Source organism: Saccoglossus kowalevskii, chromosome 11 (genome assembly GCF_978046115.1).
Source record: "Saccoglossus kowalevskii chromosome 11, keSacKowa6.1, whole genome shotgun sequence".
NCBI classification, from domain to species: Eukaryota; Metazoa; Hemichordata; class Enteropneusta; family Harrimaniidae; genus Saccoglossus; species Saccoglossus kowalevskii.
The window spans coordinates 8,953,984-8,973,315 of NC_140651.1; the positions used below are offsets into that span (position 1 = coordinate 8,953,984).

At 34.8% G+C, this 19,332-nt stretch overlaps 2 protein-coding genes across 2 annotated transcripts; both read right to left on the bottom strand.

Moving 5' to 3' along the window:
- Window positions 1–231: 231 nt before the first annotated feature.
- Window positions 232–10,227, bottom strand: LOC100371716 (uncharacterized). Its single transcript, XM_002733901.4, has 10 exons — window positions 9,988–10,227; window positions 7,355–7,602; window positions 6,608–6,672; window positions 5,576–5,731; window positions 4,360–4,515; window positions 3,346–3,488; window positions 2,453–2,666; window positions 1,649–1,775; window positions 1,326–1,539; window positions 232–650 (listed from the first exon to the last, which is right to left on the bottom strand). The coding sequence occupies exons 1-10, from the start codon at window positions 10,214–10,216 to the stop codon at window positions 448–450; spliced, it is 1,755 nt and encodes a 584-aa protein (XP_002733947.2). The 5' UTR covers window positions 10,217–10,227; the 3' UTR covers window positions 232–447.
- Window positions 10,228–15,285: 5,058 nt separating this feature from the next.
- On the bottom strand, window positions 15,286–17,709 carry LOC146736157 (hemicentin-1-like). The gene has a single exon (XM_085505718.1). It carries the CDS (start codon window positions 17,617–17,619, stop codon window positions 16,300–16,302), a length of 1,320 nt encoding a protein of 439 aa, XP_085361844.1. The 5' UTR covers window positions 17,620–17,709; the 3' UTR covers window positions 15,286–16,299.
- Between the last annotated feature and the right edge of the window lie 1,623 nt (window positions 17,710–19,332).

Consider the following 19,332-nt stretch of genomic DNA (forward strand, 5'->3'; position numbering starts at 1 on the left):
ATATTGCACATCATGTGTGTGTACTTAATCACAATTGTTCTTAGCTGCAAATGGGTTTGAGTTGAGAGAAAACTCTTCTCTTCCCATCATGGTTACATAGATCAGTGGAACAGAATATTAGTAGGGGGAAATAGAAATTTTGTGGCTTCCTTATATCGGCAGCCAATTGCCTCTTAAGATCTAAAGTCGTATTTGAAATTTTATTAAAATACTTCAGTCTGCAGCAGCTACTTGTATATCATAATGGGAAATTTATTGAAATATAATATCTTTGACGAATCGTTCAGTGTACATTTTAATACATGTACGTGTTGTGTGTTGACTGAGTATATATACTGGGGGGGGGTGTATATATCTTGCATGACAAATCGTTCTCAACAGTGACAGGTAATAACTGACTTCCTGCCTTTGATATCGTAACATGGTTTTATCGCTGTGTGTGTGTTCTCATGAAGAACAACTAACTCTGAGTTTTTTTGACCATTCGGGTGGCCTGTCTGCATAACCTGTCGGCTCCATGTCCAACTGTTCAGTGTAAGGAGCTTGTAAAATTTCCAACAACTTTTGAACTTCTGAAAAGTCGTTATCTTCAGCTTTTCGTATTGCCGATTCAGCCATCCAGTTTCGTAAAATGTATTTCGGGTTTACATCTGCAAAATAGCAAGCAAAAAATGTCAATTGTTAGAAGGGTAAGGTGCAGTATTCCTGTTACGGAGACTTGGAAACTCCCTAAGCCTACACTAGTAGGTAACATAGCCCTGCAAGATGAGGAAATCCAGACAGTTGGGGCATTTTGTGATTTATAACAAGTGGTAATATGGATAAGGACAATGTTCCAGGGCGACAAGCGTGTTCTACTACACTTAGTTATGCTCATTAATTTAACTGGGATGTACAAGCTAAATGCTGAAAAATTATTAAAGATATGCCTGGTAGAAAAATTAGAAGAATTCAGCCATTCATTGAAACATGTATGGATGCATCACATTTGAATACATTCCTTTATTTATGTCAGACGCGGCAATAGTTTAGCATGTGAAAAAAGATGTATAGTAATAAGGTTATCGTGAGAATAACGCAAAGTACGTACTCAGGCATTGCATATACTCGCAGGATTAAAACCCAATAGATATGGATGATATATCTTACTAACAAACATCAAACCTCTACAGTGTCATCTGTTGATTCAAAGTATAGACTAGATATTGTGTGCACGTGTGGCATTTCCACTATTTTTATAACTTCAATATTCTACTGCTGAGGGAGATCATTTTGTTAAAACAATGAAAATGCTCTAACAATATATTCTCTCTAAAGTTTCTTACTGTTCATGCGTTTCATTCTTTTTACATCTGTATCGTCTTCACTTGTGATTCTCTCATAGTACAATTGCAGCCAATTATTCCACTTTTCATGTAGCTGTAATGTTTTCAAAGCCCACAGGGCATCAGGAACATTGTTATTTTGAATATGTTGAAATGTTAGGTTTCCAAGATGTCTGAAGGTCATCGTGAAATCAGTTCTGGTGTCTTCCATCATCTAGCACAAAATAAATTAAAAAAAATAAATTGCTGCTACAAAGCTGACAGAATTTAGAATTTAATAATTTAATTGTACGCAACTGTATAACCTCACTGTAATGTACTACCTTCAATAATAACCCAATTATATATTCATCTTTGTCATCGGTACTAAGGAATCCAAGTTTGCCTCGAAAAATCTCCATAAATCTTGTCTTGTATATATCGATGTAGCCCTGAAGAATCACCTCTGACCTAATAAAAACCAAAAATAATCCATAGATTAATTGCTATCATGCTTTTCCGACCGAAATAACGTTGAAACCGCTAAAAGTATTCATCATTAATTGCAAATGAAATTTACTGCTATCTATATAGGTGTTCATATATTGTACGAAAAAGGGTACATCAAAACATTGGCCAAGAACTATTGACACAACAAACCCATTTCAGGCCTGGGGTTTTTATTGGCCGATGGCATAGCAATGATATATTACGTTATGTATTAAATTTGATCAAAATCTGCTTTATACAGGCTAAGTGACATAATTAATATGCAAAGTAGCTACTTAATATGCACAGACATAGCCCCAAAACTAATTATGTCTTCGTATTACCCCCAAGGGTACCTATATACTAAATATGATCTAAATCCGCTAAGAAGTTCTGAAATTTTGCTCACACACAAAACTCGGTTTGCACACATGGGAGCTAAAAATGAAAGGAATTGGTTTTTTGTGTTGATTGTAGAAATATATGATGCGGGTGACTGTAAATTGCTAAGATCACAAACAAAGACTCCCAAGCGAAGGCCTGTCTGTGTAAGTTTGACAATGAGTACGTAGCACAATAGCTTACAAAAAGATATTAGATTTCATAGTTTTTAGGGTATTAAAACTAATACAATTTTAACTCATCAAAATTACACTTACAGCTGCTTTTGTTTATTGTTCCATAATGGCCACAATGCGGCTCTCAACCTGTTCATATTAAAATGTCCAATGTCCGGTTGGTTTTCATAGCTGTACATGCCCTCGTCATCAGATGTGTTAGGAATAAAGCTCGGATTGTAGTCGTCAAGGAAACCAAATGGCCCATAGTCAATAGTGATGGAGAGTAAACTAAAATTATCTGTGTTCATCACTCCTGGAAAAGAAACGAAATATGTCAACAAGTAGCCTATGGAGAAATAAAATTTTATGAGAATATTTTAAAAAACACTTAATTTAATTTTTTCCTACCAAAATTTCGATACATCATTTTAGAGCTTTTTTGTGTTAATTTTGGATAGATTTATGAAAGGTTACAAAAGTTTACAGCCAAATTTTAAATTTTGTTAACAATTTTCACAGTTTCATAATTTAAGTTAAATCATGATGATGAAATTTTATAAAAGTGTCTTTAATGAGAGTATTGGGCTTATTATGAATTTGTACACATTGTGAGGAAAACATCAAAGGTTTGTCAGCATTCTGCATTGTTATGAGTTTTTGCAGCCTGCAGTAGTTCAGATCAGAAGCAAATCATTTTGAATCCATGTGCATTGGAACACTATTAAAAGAGAAAAAAATTCAAAAAGCAAATCAAACAAAAAATCAATTACCCTTATAAGCAATTGCCAGCACCCACACATGCTACAAAGTATCAAAATTTGAACATTTATTATATATATTCCAAATATATCACACAACACTAGCTAGACCGCAGTAAGGCTCTATATGTATGCTCTGACAGCATAACTTTAACGATCATAGTAATTACAGAAATGCCTGTCTTCTAAAATTAAAACTGTTTTCATGAGTTAATTGATAAAAAAAAACCTCACCATGAGCAAAACCAACCGACATCCATCGTGCCATCAGGTCTGCTGTTTGAGACACAATCTCAGAGAATAACGATAAATATTTATTCTCATCGGAAATATCAATGGAAGGAAAGTAATTCTCAATCACAAAGTCTGTTAATCTCCTGAAAGACAGAAAACATTGTACATTGGTTGAATGTATTCTTGATGGTTGAATCCAACAGCAAGTCTAACCCAAAAAATTAATGTTCCTGATCAGAATGCGCACTACCAAAAAAACAATTATTTTCTTTTTCTTATTTCACCACTGCACAGCGCGCTCTGTTGAATTGCAAAATGAACCTGTAAAAAATGTGAACATGTGCTTAATTCCAACTTATGTTTTTCATAGTCACAGATGCGTGTTCAACAATACAATGTTTAATGTGAAGTAAATGTTTCAACATCAAAATGTTATCGTCGTAAAGTGCTTCTTCCATGCTGAGTTTATTTTTCAATAATAATTACTAATTTGCTGATTAAAAAAGAAATTATATTCAAAGATCATACCGTAGCATTGGTGAACATCTTCAGTGTCGTGATTGCCAATCAGTGAGATTCTTGTATTGTCATTAACATATTTAAATGAGTTATGATAATTTGAACAACTTTTAGCTGGCACCATCCAGCAATCTTATTGGTTAAACTGTTTATGACTGCTATTTTTTTTAGAACCAAATTAAGGTCTTAACTAATTTTTCCTGACTCCTAAATTAGTATATATTATGATGCATAATCTCCATGCATTTGTGTATGAATGTCATTTCATGTAGATATGGTTTTGCACCAGCAGCCCATTGAATACCATATCTTTACTACCCAAACCCCTTGCATATTTTTATGAATTTCTGTAATATCTTGATAAACTTATGGAAAAAATTATGAGGATTGATTCTGGGCCAAAAAATTGACTTTAAAATACAAAGGACTAATGGCAGTTAGATAACTATTATGAAAAACAATTAACATTCTTATACAGTAGAATTACAAACATACCGTAGTAATTTAATTTCACGTTTCATAGCAAGTATTTCAAGTGAACCAATCCTGAACCAGCTTTTAGCCAATCGTAGCACAACTGCAGCCTTCTCTGTTTTAGCATGTCCATCATAAAACTGATCTCTCCATACAGGATCACCACTGACAATGACACTACAGTAATAGGAATGTACAGAACATCACAATCAATGAAATGACATTGCCATTACATAGCACATTTACATTTCAAATATGGAAAATTGATTTTGTGGCAAAATACCTTGAAATGCATAACATATATTTATTTTTCTATGAGCTAATTATATAGTGCAACATCTCCACATCAACAAGCCATTATAAAAATGGAGGTTAATGACCAAATTATTACACTCCATCGGATCGACTGAAATCCAACAAGGAAAGCTTTTTGGGGCTAGGAAATACTCATGGGAATACTAAAAGTATTAATGAAGCTTGATACCACAGATAGATTTGAATCAGGAATCATTTAATTGAGTGTCTTTAATATAACTTGTTACACAGTAAAAAATAAGTGGTCACTCAAGTGGATTCATTAGAGATAAGGTAGTCAAATCATGACAAAGTGTGCCCTCTAGTGACCAGTAATGAAAATCTTTTTATGTCACATTCATGACTGACTGTGGTTAGTACACAGTCTCTCTACTAGTAGATTGCCTGTAGTTAGTACACATAATATAATTTCAACAAATTTTTATTAAAATATCATATTAAAGACCTACATGGTTAACGATGCAATGTTTATATTGTTCGCCATGCTGTGTATTTCACAGATGACTAGCACAGAATAGTAGAGGGGGCACAACTCCTCAAGATACAAAACAATAGTCACCAAATATATCCCTGAAATAACGTCAAAAAATAGTTATGCTAGTACATGTGTACTATAGAATATAAATATCTTCCTTATATATCACAAAAACTTTTATTTAAATGTAGAATGATTATTTTTCGTACCCAAATTTTGAAATCTACCCCAATTTACCCTTTTTTAGATTATTTTTCCAAAAAAAGACAACCTGTTATAAAATAACATATTTTTAACTAATTTAAAGCATCCTTTCATTGTTCTAATTTTATTCATCTAAAATTAATAAAAATGTCACCTAAATAGAGTGTTTTGAAAGATACAGGTATACAGTTACTAACTCATGAATATTCATGATCTATTCAATATGCACGACTCTAATCATACCTGAGAGCTCTGCTTGTTGGAATACCTAGATGGTACATAGCTTCACTACACAGAAATTCTCTTATAGAGGATCTCAACACTGCTCGGCCATCACCTCGTCTGGAGTACGGAGTCAGTCCTGAACCTTTCAACTGCAGTTCCCATCGGTCCCCATTCCTGAGTGAAAAGTAAAAGTCTATTATGAAAATGGGATTTCCAGGTTTCAATGTCATCTCGTGTGGAGCAAATTTAGTGTTTTCAGAATCATGTGATAAAAGACACTTCGAAAATGATTCTGTTTTAGGGTACAGATGTTTCACAGTTTTATTTTTCTCGTTAAATTTTCAATATTTATTACTCAGTAAACGTATTTTATTAGGTATTTTAAGGCTTCCTGTAAAAACAAATTTTCACTAGAAGGTCACATAAGCAGTAAGAAATACTTGACAGGAATAAACATCAAAACAAAATCAAACTTGACTTCAATATATTAATGTCTGGATGAATGGCTGAATAATAATATACCATATTTGTTCTATTAAAAGCACATTTCAATTAGAAACACACTATACATTTTATTTATTGTACCATGAAACGTGATGTAATTTGACCATATACACAAGTATATGGTGCTACTAATAGAGTAAATATGGTGACTAGAAACTATTTAATTTTCATCATCACTTCAATGTATAATTTATTAATATTAATGTTGCACTCTGAAATAATCATATAATATATATGTGCTGATAGTAAAAATCTGCTAAATTAAATCCAAATCGTTGTTTTGCTGCTAATTTCTATGCACTTAAAACCCAGTGAGATTCCTCAAAACATCAAAATAGTGAAATTAAATGTCACAAATAAATGGTTCAACAGTAGCTTTATTGGGTCTTGGAACAGGGATTTGGTTGATTTTTTTCCTCCATATATATATAAATTATATATGAATATTATTGGTGAATAACATAAAATAAACAGTTTTTTTCAAAGCATCAATTTTCTTAAATTAGTCTGGATGCTATTTTTCATATTTTATGAATTATGTGTTACCTGTTAACATATTCTCCCAGTAAATGTGCTCTCCCATCACCCAACTGGTCAGACCATTCACCAAACTAAAATTAAAGATGAGAAACATATGGTATAAAATGTACAGACAATGAGCTGATCAAATACAGAACTTGGAATACTGGTACTGTATAGTTTTTAGCTGAGAAATCAGATGTAGTTTTAAATGTTTTACTGTAAAATCAACAATTATTCACTGGCTATATTTTCGCTAAAATCTGCTTAACAAAATCCATGTGGGACATGTAGAATTAACATGATTAATCTGACAATTGTAATCCATTGAATTAGGATTCAATATGAGAATAGTGAAATTGATTACCGAATATTTTAAACAAATGAGAACATTATTACCACTTTGTTTGATGAGAATTGACCCTATACATACTGCATAATACATGTGACCCCCTAGGCAGATATGAAACAACTACCGGGACTATAGTTATAGAATTTAATACAGGGGTAGTATGAAATACAGATATGACAAAATAAGCATAAACAAATTGCACAGAGTTTAGTCTGTGACTACGAAAGATCCCTATAACCGCATAAAATCTTTTTGTTTCCTTGAAAACTCCACAGTCGCAAAAGTGACCAAACTTGATTTTTCAAGTTCCACTGTGGCTCAAGATCGCTGCAAACATCAGTTCTTTTAGAGTGCAGAAGATGCAAAAACATTCACCTCAATTTGACTGACTACATGATAATGACAGTGTCTCCTGTCCTTACCTGGTGACCGCCATACCTATGAGATATAGGTATAGAACCTGGAAGTATAGTGTTACCGCTTACAAACGCTAGGAAGTGTTCAGTTTCACTGACCGACTTATCTAGGTCCAGAACATTCTCTAGTAAATCAGAAGAGACTGCTACAAGCTTGACCGGAGTTTGCAATGGAGTCGGAAGAACTTTGGAAAATAAAACATTTTTAACTTGTCTCACATAATTCCTTTCTTCCAGTTCAACTTCAAAATTATCTATTCAGTAAAAATGATAAAACATATTATTATACATCTGACATTGAAAACAATGGAATTTTACCCGTCCGTAAAACACCATAGACGTGTTAAAATGTTTTACAGATCCTTATTTGGTAATTGTACATCATGTCTATGTCACATCCAAACACTTTCCTTTGTATATATCAAACGCTGAAGCTATATAACTTCTAACGAATATAGTTTCCTGTCACTGAACACAAACGTTCACACATCGCAAAATGACTTTTCATTGCTTTTTCAGACTGTCATTAAATTATTACCAATAACAGGTAAAATATCACAATAATACCACAACGTATGCACTCAGACAGTACAGTAAAGCATTGATCCCCGCTATGTGTCAATAGTCAATATGATCCCGTACTGCCTTTGCGTATACCTTGCCATATTTTCATAATAACCTCATAATATTTTTTTTCATTTTATACATTTTTTGTTTGGGGAAGGGATAGGTTTCAGTTTACTCTAAAAACAGTTTGTTTTCACACATTTACGTGCATATAGTGTTCACATCTGTTTTTGTGTGTCCCTTTATATATGTCGCTGTAAGAGAAAAATTCAGATGTAAACAAACATGTTACAATGATCTGAAGATGCTTATAAATACGGAAGTGGGGTATCAGCAGATTATTACTGGTGTTACTATTACGCAATACTTACGCCGGCTTCAAACAGGTTTAAACACACTATGCCAATGTAAAGGGACTTAAAGATTGTCTAAACCCTCTTGCAAGGAAACAGCATTGGCAACCTTTTGCATAGGGTATTGTGCATTGGTGTCTTTAACTGAATTTGAGTGCCACAGTCAACTGTATTTATATTTATCGTATTTCAAAGTATGTATGCATGTATGTAAATCAGTTTAAGTTGTTATATTAACCTGTATATGATGTTAAATTCGAAAGTTTATATTATGTACATGTATAATATTGACATTTTACACGACCCAAAATTGATAACTCTCATTGCTCAACACAAAAGAAATATATGGTGAACTGACCATTGCCAAGGCTATGAGTCAGCACCATTGTGTGCATCATCCGGTGATCATTATGTTTATGTCTCTTATAAAAAATACAGGTGTGAAATAAAGATTAGGGGATTCTTATCTTTTTAATTAACTGGTGCATTAATTTACACCAACGTAACTTTTTATAGTGAGAATATTGTATAAGTTTCCCTAATTCATTTCACTTTTTAGATTGAGCATTAATTCAATTGGTTTCAAGTTCACAAATTTGCCAGAGAAACAATTAATTATATTATAATTTTACATATTTGAGTGGATTTAATTTCATTTAAAAATTAAATGTAGTAAATAATTAATGCATTTACAGTATTTTAATCACTGAGAAACTTCAATGATGCAATTTGCATGTCCAAATTATGAACATGTACAGTTACAAAGATGCATGTTTCTCATTCGCTATTGGGATGATGTTGTTTTAGGTGTTACAGGTGTCAATTTAACATGGGCTATACCACTTGTTGTGGGGATGGCAGCTTATGAATATATACTGTATCACTGTAGAATCGCTGTAGATGAGAGAATCTAGGATATTTGTGATTTCAAACAAGTTGAAGATGAAAACCATTTTGTGAAGTCATGCTAAAAATAGCATCACCATAAAATAAACATTGAAGCCGTGAAGTATGAACATAACTTGTTGGCAAAAGAAGAAAATGACAAATGTATTTTTACTATCTAAAAGAAAAATGTGTCACTCTTGCCAATTATTTTTTTAGTTTTGAACTGAATAGCGAAATCTACCAACCTAATTATTTCCATTTTATTGAATTTTGTTGTTGTTTATACCAGGGTTAATGATTTTTATTGTTGTTATGGGTAAAACTTGTCAAGTTCCCTAATCATGTGTAACCTTTTAAAATCCTCACAAAAGGGGTTTATGGGTTATCAATCAAAGTTTATAAAATTAGAACACATGAACACATGGATATCACAAAAGCTTAGGATCGCAACAAACACTGCAAAGCACATGCTATCGTTATACAAAATATGCCCTTGATAAAATTGGTTGAAACGGTGAACAAATCACCATTAATATTTGGGGGGTGTGCTAATCATACCTCTCATTGTACTAATGATAAAGTGATTGCTAGGTTGTTTACAAATGAATTTATAATTTATATTTGTCAGTCAGTTTAATATTGGCTTCCAAAAATATGGAAAATAAAATTAAATGTAAACCACCATGTCCGTCCAGCTGCCTGAACCATTTGGCATTTACTGTCCTACAAAAACGTTAACTGTAAAACAATTAGAGGTAAATAAACAAAGACTCGTAATGTACCCCAAGCCACCTTTGCCAGTTTGCTGTGGTGGAATTTATGATTACGTACCGAGCAGTCGACTGTCTGAAAACCCCCAGCTGTCCAGGGAAGCGATCAAATCGTGTCTATGAAACGCACTGTACCAAATTTGATTCCGACTACACTTCTTCTCTTCGATTTCGACATCTGCTTCGCATTGAGAAAAGTCACCGTTTGTCTCTTTTGAAATGCATGTACAGTTCAAAATTGCCGCAAATATCACTAACTTCCGCGTTATTACAGTCCGAGAGAGCGCCATGTTCAGGTCAAGGGTCGCGTTAGCTCATCACGTGATTTCTAAAATACATAATAAAATAGTATTTTCTCGGATGGATCGTGTAGCTCCATATGGGAGTGTAGACAATACGGGCGAATCACACTGTTTTGTTTAGATTTATATGTCCAGGGAATGTTATAAAAATTGTTATTTATTAATTTATTTACATGTGTATTTAAAAATTTAGAAGCCATTATTAGTAGATGCGAGCCACACCTGTGCACAAAATACTAGTCCGATGGTCGTGATTTTGTAAGGAACAAGTCAACTTAAAATAAAACCACTTTTTGAAATTCGTATTTTTTTCACGTTTTGGAATGCATGTGATACTTGTCCAATATAAGCTTTGTGGTATCAAATGAAAAGAACGGCCGCTTACTGCGGAATATTTATGTATACACTGACACGTACGGGTGAATTTTGAAATACTGTGTTCAATCACACATGAATAAGGACAATGTATTCGAAAAGGAGGGGGCAGTTCGGAGGCAGCTGACCCGAATTTCTTGCAAATACCGCAATTGTTGTAGTTGTTAGGCTATAAACAAAATATATCTGATAAAACCGCCTTGTGTTGAATGATGTCGTCAAAACTAATACTGTAAAATACTTTATTTTCGCTTGGAATTAATTTTCGCTATTTTCGATAAAGGAATGATTCAGTGAAAATAAAGTCCAGCGCATATATATTTTTTCCTATATTCGATTCAACTTGTCAACAATCAGTGAAAATAAATTCCACACAAAACACCCAAAAAGTCATTTCAGCTAAAATAAAGTATTTTACAGTATAGGGCAACATAGAAACCGTATGCGGCGTCTAACTGTGTCCTCGTCTAAATGTGGGGATGAGAATTCACTCTACAAGAATGGTAGGCACAATCTCTTATTGTGTTTCAATCTTGAATACATATCAAAACAATGGCTGAAATACGAAATAGTGCAGTGTTCGTGACTTGAAAAGTGATTATCTACGATGGCCGATACGGTTCATCACTATTCAAAATTCCGATTTCAAATTTCGTAATTCAAAACTCATCATTCAAAATTCAGAATTCAAACATTTTGTAATTATCCGTAAGAGGGCGCTTCACTAGCACACATGTGACTGATAGCGTTGCATTCACGCAGTGAAAGCCCGGAGTGCAAGCTTTACAGATCTACTAAAGGAGGAGTGCCACGCTAAAATATAACGTGAATTTAACAAAATTGGTAAGTAACTATAAGGTTTTCTTGTTCTACACTGTTTTCGGTATAAATCATGTTATGACAGTCGTCTGCTTGTGTACCATAAGCAACATTTCGTGAGAGTCAATCAGATTGCAGTAAAATGCTATCTGACAAAGTCGGATATTCTAAATAAGTGTATGTTAGGTTTTTGAGTGTGGGACGGGCCGGAGGGACGGAGGTGTCAGGTTTCGGCAGTGAGGTGAATTGCTGAAATCATAAGCTGTGAGTGGCAAAGTTGCCAACTCTAACGGATTAGGCGTGAAACTGGTAAATCAAAATACCTCAAACTTAAACCCTTAAATTCAACAAAAGTTTGTTTATTATGATATATAGCGCTACACACTACTTTATCTTGGTCCTAATCAGTAACATTGAAACAGTCTTCAAATTGAAACATTTTCTTCGCCTGCCCCCCCCCCCCCCACACACACACACAATGATTTTTAGGCATTTGACTTTCATGGTATGTTTGGGGTTTCACAGATATTTGTTTTTAGAAAACTTGGTAACTATGGGGTGATCATAACTACAGTACACATATAGCATAACATGTGGCTTCAATATCGCGTCATTGTTGCATACTTGTAGCTTTATTGTGGCATCAAATTCATTGCTCTACAAAGTACGCAATACTACATGCCAGAATTATGTTGCAGTGAACAGTGACTTGATACAAACGTGACAATGATGCCATTTTGAAGCCATGAATATGCGAAATGTGGCAACAGGTTATGCTATATGTGTACTGTACAGGTCACTTTCACTGTGACTTATGGGACATTTGATCAATATTTCCAAAATTGTATAGTGGTAAATTATTCATATTTTTGGAGCATGCCCAGAATCCTATTGTGACAATAGGACATTTACGGACCAGGTTATTTGATAGAGTCCACTGATTATGTGAATGCTATCTCAGTTCAAGGAATGTGGTTTTGGTTTTTAGCCAATTCACAAGCTAGTAGGTTTAGCTCAGCAGGAATACTAATTTTGAGAAAAATAACTCTTTCTGTTTCTAATATTATCAAGTTTTTCTGTGTGACCGATAGAACAAAACAACGTGACTGATGGAACGCTATCCCCACAAAATCATAAAAATGCTATCTCTTCCAATTTGCTGAATTTTGTACTAAATCATTGCACACAAATTTATAATTAATACATTTATAGGCGTTAACATTTAATTCAATCAGACAAGATTAGTAAATGTAGAAATGTAGAAAAACCATGACTACTAAAGACTTTACTGTCAACTGTCCTATTTAGGGGAAAAAAGTATGAAAAATAACTTGATTTTGTTCTTACTGTACCAAATTATGTCTTTTTCTCATTATAAGATTATGATTTGCCTGACTGATTAGTTTAAAGCATTTAATTTGTTATTAGCCATCAGTTGCATTAAGTGTCATATCATGCTAGTTTTCTGATTCATATTCTTTTTTTTTATCTTTTCTCTCTTTTAAGAACATTGCCATTTCTTCTTCCCCTCCTAGTGCCTATGGTATTGTGGCTGTTTTTTTCTTACATTCTTTATGTTTTTGACTCCCATGTGCGAAGCACAAAATGGGAGTCTTTGCAGTTAGTGTGTCTGTATGTGTGTATGTGTGTATGTGTGTATGTGTGTGTGTACGTGTGTATGTGTGTCCGACTGTTCCACTGCTATCTCAAGAACCATACATCGGTTTTTGATGAAACTTGGTGCATAGATGCTCTGGGCCAATGCGCAGATTTGATTAGGTTTTGGTAAAAATCCATGCTCGTTAATTACCTAATTTGCACTGTTATTGATTGAACATTGAATTGGTTCACATAGAGGAATACTCAAATTTAAAAGAAAGCCTTGCTGTTGTAGTTTGAATTACTTATTGTTAACCATTTGTACTATTAGTTGTTTTCTAATAAATCATTTTGTTACAATATCTGTTTGTTGTTATATATGTATATACAATGCAAACAGTGCCTGCAACTTGTCTTATCAACCTATATAATCTCAGTTTAAAAGTTCCATGGAGACTGTTTTTACTGTCATTGCATTATTGAGAGAGAGAGTTATGTTTTGATGCGAATAATAGACTATTCAGTGGATTTATTTTAAATATTGTGTCTTAATTACACTAGATGTCGTGGTATTCTTTAATTTGTTCGACTAATGTTAAATATAGTATTAAGGCATCCTCAACATTTGTGGGCATTTTCACTCCCGGAACCAAAGTATCAATCAACTCTAAACATTCAGGTGAGCAACCGTATAGTGAAGGATATGTGGGTATATTTCCTTCAGGGTGGCCACGTCATCATTATCAATTGGTACTTTATAATCACAACATCCAACTGTTTCAGGTTGAAAGTACAATACATCTGGCTTGCCACTTAAACTCTCAGCATTCTTCTTGCAGGTAATGTGATGGATGTTCCACAATGATGCCACTTTTTCCATCTCTTTACGCAGTATATCCATAAAGCAAAATCGTAGACATTCTACATGTACTAGGTCATTTTTATCAAACATCCCTTTGTCCTGAAGGTCTTTAAACAGACGTATCCACCAATCAGCCCCCTGCCTACGTAATATACTCCACCAGGCTTTAATACGCTGATTGGGTGTGCTTTTTTCACCTGACAGAGAATCAGTTGAATTATACTGAAAATATATTTGCATCTGTTCTAGCGTACTGTTTTCGGTTCCATAGTCAGCTCTTATGACACGAGGCACATGTCCAAAGTGATCGATGTAAGTCAGGAAATAAGAAGCGATAACTGTAGGATCATTGTTTGTGGATGCTACTTCAAGCCATAAGATCCTATGGCTAAATCCACAAATACCACCATGAATACAGAAACCATACGGTTTTAACTTATCATAACCATCAATGTGCCATGAAAAATTCGGTCCAGGATTCACATATTCTCGCCTGAGCAACCGATGTTTTTTTCTTCGAACTACACCTTCTGGATCACATATCCTCATGGCTTGCATTACAGTATCTCTGCTCACTTTCATACCGTGGTCATGAACTAGTCTCTTCCACATTGATCTATATCCCAGACACTCGGAGCTTCCGTTTTGTTCAGCTCGAATTGCTTCTATTATGTCACCCATTGATGCTGCATTATTCCCATGTCTTCTAACCATTCCATTGCGATGTAGAATTCTCTTAAGTTGGGATATACCCAACACAAAACCATGATTCAGAAATAAGGCATTTATTATTTCTTCATGTGTGTAACTAAGGGAGAAATACCAATAAATTAGATAATTTCTATCTTGTGGGTGATGTCCCAAAGCTGGAGTGTATTATAGCAGTCTCTGGGATAAATAGAAAGAAAAAACATCTAGATTATAAATCAAGTATCGTTGGTATTAGTAGTAGTATCAAGGTTATGAGAGAAAATGCTACTAGTTAAAAACATTAACATACAACATGATATCCAAAAACATTGATTCAAAGACTATTCTTCTCTATAGTCTTTGATTGATTACTAGTATGAAATAAATGAAAAAATACTTACCCACGCCATGAGGACCTGGATAAAATGGTTGTTCTTCTTACTTCTTATCACTTTTGAATATTGAATTATGCATTTTGAATAATGAGTTTTGAATGACGAATTTTGAATTACGAAATTTGAAATCAGAATTTTGAATAGTGATGAACCGTATCGGCCATCGTAATTATCACCAATATTAAATCGTTTTTTTATTTTATTTAAGTCAATTAATGTTTAATTAAGTAATCTTTCAAATGCAAAAGAATGGATTTATTACCCAACACGTTTCTGTAGAGAGAAGTTCAGACAGTCAATTGACCAAGTACACACAATTATGATCAAATATATAAGTTAATTTATTAATATTTCTTTCAACATAATAACCACGACACAATAATGTAAATGTATTAAAATCTGTGTTCCCTTCGGATGTATGAAGTATTTTTCGTAGCAATATATAAAGATACAATCTTGTGGACGAGATTTTGACTGGGGATCACTTTCACGCCTAATAGGATGCTCGAGGGATCGGCCATCGCTCCAATTGGTGAGGTCTAATAAATGGACAATGGCTACACCTGAAAAATCTAGTAGGGGTCGGTCTTAATAGCTGGAGATGATCGTCACCGTGACGTAGGCGCAACTGGTGGATTGGCCATGGCTGTATAATCGGTACATGTAAGAAGCCCATTTTACTTTTACGGTACGGTACATGTCACCGTTTCGCGAGGTCATTTTTACGCATATTGCGAGAAGATCACAAACACACTTCTAAATATAAATGAGTGAGTATGTGAGAAAAAAAAAACTAGTTAGCCGCCATCCAAGGTGTTTGAAGTGGGCGCTGGTATTACCAGATTATGCGCGTTTGTGATTAATAGGTCAATAACCCCATCATTACTCTTTCCGTAATCAATTTACTATTCCCCTTAGTTACCGACAGAAGTCTACGTATGCTGCGTAGTCCAGTGTTTACATTAGTTGAATCATCACCGTATATTATCATCACATGGTTATACGTTGTATACATTTGTCTTATAAACTCATGGGTTGTTTCACACAATTTCTAAAAACAGATAAATATACTGAGTATTTACAAGTATAAACAGCATGCAGATACCGTTCAAACGCATAAATCCACTCAACAGGAAATCACAGCTAAAAAAGTTTGAAATAAAAATGCAATTTACATTACATGAGACAATTTGCATAACTTATTCACGCGAGACTTCAGTACAAATGCGCCATTAAAAGATTAATCGTCAGTTAGTCATTTGACCTTTGACCTTCAGAACTTGGCACTTGAAGATGAGTTTCAAATTATTGAAGAATACTTGTCTTAATTTTCATGCAGCTTGTTCTTCTTGCATTTGCATATCCTGCATACTCTCCTTGAATGTGTAATGTTCCATTTCTGTTGACTCTACATTCTTGGCTTCCAAACGTCTGATATGTAAATGACCTTTGCGACAGCTAAGAACACAAATTGTCACTATGATCGCTATGGTAACAAGAATAAGAATGATTCCAACAGCAACAATAACGATGACAACGAGTGGAAATTGCTTTTTGTCCTCTGAACTAATCACTGACACCGCCGTTGATGGCGCTAATGATGACCCAGTCGCATCCACCTCGGGTCGAACTATTAACATACTGGTAGCGTTCAACCTCGTAAACCCGTAATCCGCGAAGCAGGTTATTACATATTCGCCAGCACTTTTGCTGTTTTCCGCAACAGTTACTTCGAGGGATACGTTTCCGTGTCTAAGTTTGGTTTCAAAATCCCAATAATGAATTGGTAAATTATTAATAACCCATTCAAACCGTAGAACATCGGGACCACCTGTTGTCTCACAAGTAAATATCGTAGATTGCTTTGTGGAGTTAATCATTGCACTTACTGCGTTGATATTTATTACTGGCGATTCGTACACGTTGAACGGGCCTAAAGTGCAACGCCGTGTTACAGTTATTCTTGGGTGCGTCATTTCACATGTAAATTGCATTCCATTATATTGTCGATTCACAACCAACGCATAACTCAAACTCGCAGTGTCGTCATCAACTGTCAAAGCAACTTTCGAATTATTGGGGTTAGTACCATTGCCTTCCAACCAGTACATTGCTACCATTGGGACACCCGAATCGGACTTACACAGTAGTTCCAACGACATTCCTTCAAAGAATTCGTTCTGGCTTTGCTGACTATTACTTACGGAACACACGGGATACCGTTCCCTGGGAGTCACATAGATATGAACTTCAGCGATCGATGATTCGGTGATAACTATGTTTGCATCGGTAATGATCTTACACTGATATACACCAGTGTCCATACGGGCAGTCTCGAACCCTATGTCAGCAATGTACAAATTATATGACGTAGTAGCTGACGTAGTAATACTGTACCGTGCATCCACGATGCCGGAATCGCCAGTTGCATACAACACGTAGCTATTATCGCTTATCTTCTTGTCATTTTTAAACCACGATACGTGATATTCACCTAAGCCGTCGACCTTGCATACCAAGTACACGCTTGTAGACGACTCCTCACCGTACTCAAATGTATGCGTGAACGATGGAGTTGGTCCAGACACTATTGAGGTACATTCCACGACACAGAGGTACGCTGAGATCAACGTGCATATTAGTATCAACATCGCTGTAATGAGCGTTAGCAATCAGATCGGGCGCTGTGGTAGAAATGTCGCTCGTTTACAGGCACAGAACTCGAAAGGTACTTCACGCTCCATTGATATACTTTCTTGTTCCGGGTTATCTTTTGTATTTATTCATGAAGATTAAAATAACTACAAAGAATGTATCCTTTGTGTGTCGATGACTGGCCGGTCACAACTGGTGCATTGCATTCGGGTGACGTACCTTTTCATTCAATAACGTAACATACTTTGCATTCTTTAAATACTTACTTATAAAATCGTCCGATAACCTGATTTTGGAAAGTTAAAATAAAGATACTTTCGGAGCTTGGTGCATGCGAGTTTGACGTGCGTTTCTATGTAACAAATTGCGACAATTGTTTTCATACCGCAACGATATATGTTCTGTCATGACATACTGTGTAAGTTTGTACTACCACAGACCTACTACCTTCCATGTACAGACTAATAATAGTACTACTAGTCTACGGTCCCAGTGCAGAGGTGACATCATTGTACCACGATATCGGCGATATCGGCGTCGTGATGAAAACATGTCTAGAAGGGTATAACAATGCTTTAATGTAATTACAGCACGGACTTTATCGCATCACGATTTGAAAAAAAAAAATGAAATTAACGAAAAATCTAACAAATGCAATTGACGTCCCGTTAAATTCTAACCAAAACTACCGTGACGCCAAACTAAGTTAATGACCGTTGTTGGCGCTGTTGTATTTTAACATCGCGTTTTTCACATAATTATACAAACATATTAATATTGAAAGCTTTATCACTCCTTAATACATGTGCGAATTTTTCATGAATATTTAGGCGGAGCCAACAACAATTAAGAGAGAAGCTTTTTTAAGCTCACTGTCATTTCTCAATCACTGCAGCAGCGAAAGTTTCTCAGTCTCCTCTTGGTCATGTGATTATTATTTCACTTTTTTTCTCTATGTTGATTAGTAATTGCCACGTATAATGACAACGTTCAGCATGTTAATTCCCCTGAACAAACAATTCAAATCAGTCATTGCCAAGTTAGCTATAGCTACGCACATAGAGCTCCATGCTACAAACAACGCTCAAAATGACTCACTGAACGAAACCAACACTGTTCTGTAAACATGCAATATAACGTTCGTAGTTAGAAAAACTGGAAAAATTTGAAATGAAGCAGAGCATCATGGGTATTTTATAGTTTATTGACTATAAAATGACGAGTGGCTATGCCACTTGGAAATCCATCCACCATACAATTTTTAACACACATAATGCAAAGTACATTCACATTTCCAAAATGTAATGGTTTGAGTGTTTTGGAAGAATCAATATGAATTTTAGTTTTCTGTGACTATTAAAATGGGTATTTTTGTTTACGTTTGAGCTTAACTCCAACCCAAAGTCAAAGACATAAAGAATTCCGCATTTTGCTCTGTTTTTGGAATAAGTTGGTGTTTACGTGACTTTTTTTTTTCGTTGTTCTATGGACATGTCCCCTTTTCCCTACATGAATACAATGTTGTATTCGTGGTGGAAAGTCATTCGATGAACATTTCAGAAGATTATACTTAGTGAATGACTTGTTAGTTTGTTCACGGTATCACATTGCCATTGAGATTCACGGTGTGCCACTCAAATGTATATGCTCTATACAAAACTAACTATCATTAACTAACAGGAGAAACCCGCGCCATATCTTCTACGGGG

Excerpts from the sequence above, each read along its gene's own strand:
- LOC100371716 (XM_002733901.4), bottom strand. The coding sequence starts at position 10,216 with ATGGCGCTCTCTCGGACTGTAATAACGCGGAAGTTAGTGATATTTGCG. Across the intron at positions 6,673-7,354 it reads ATAGGTATGGCGGTCACCAG|TTTGGTGAATGGTCTGACCA; the intron begins GTAAGGACAGGA and ends CTTTAATTTTAG. Across the intron at positions 4,516-5,575 it reads CCAACAAGCAGAGCTCTCAG|TGTCATTGTCAGTGGTGATC; the intron begins GTATGATTAGAG and ends CTATTACTGTAG.
- LOC146736157 (XM_085505718.1), bottom strand. The coding sequence starts at position 17,619 with ATGTTGATACTAATATGCACGTTGATCTCAGCGTACCTCTGTGTCGTG.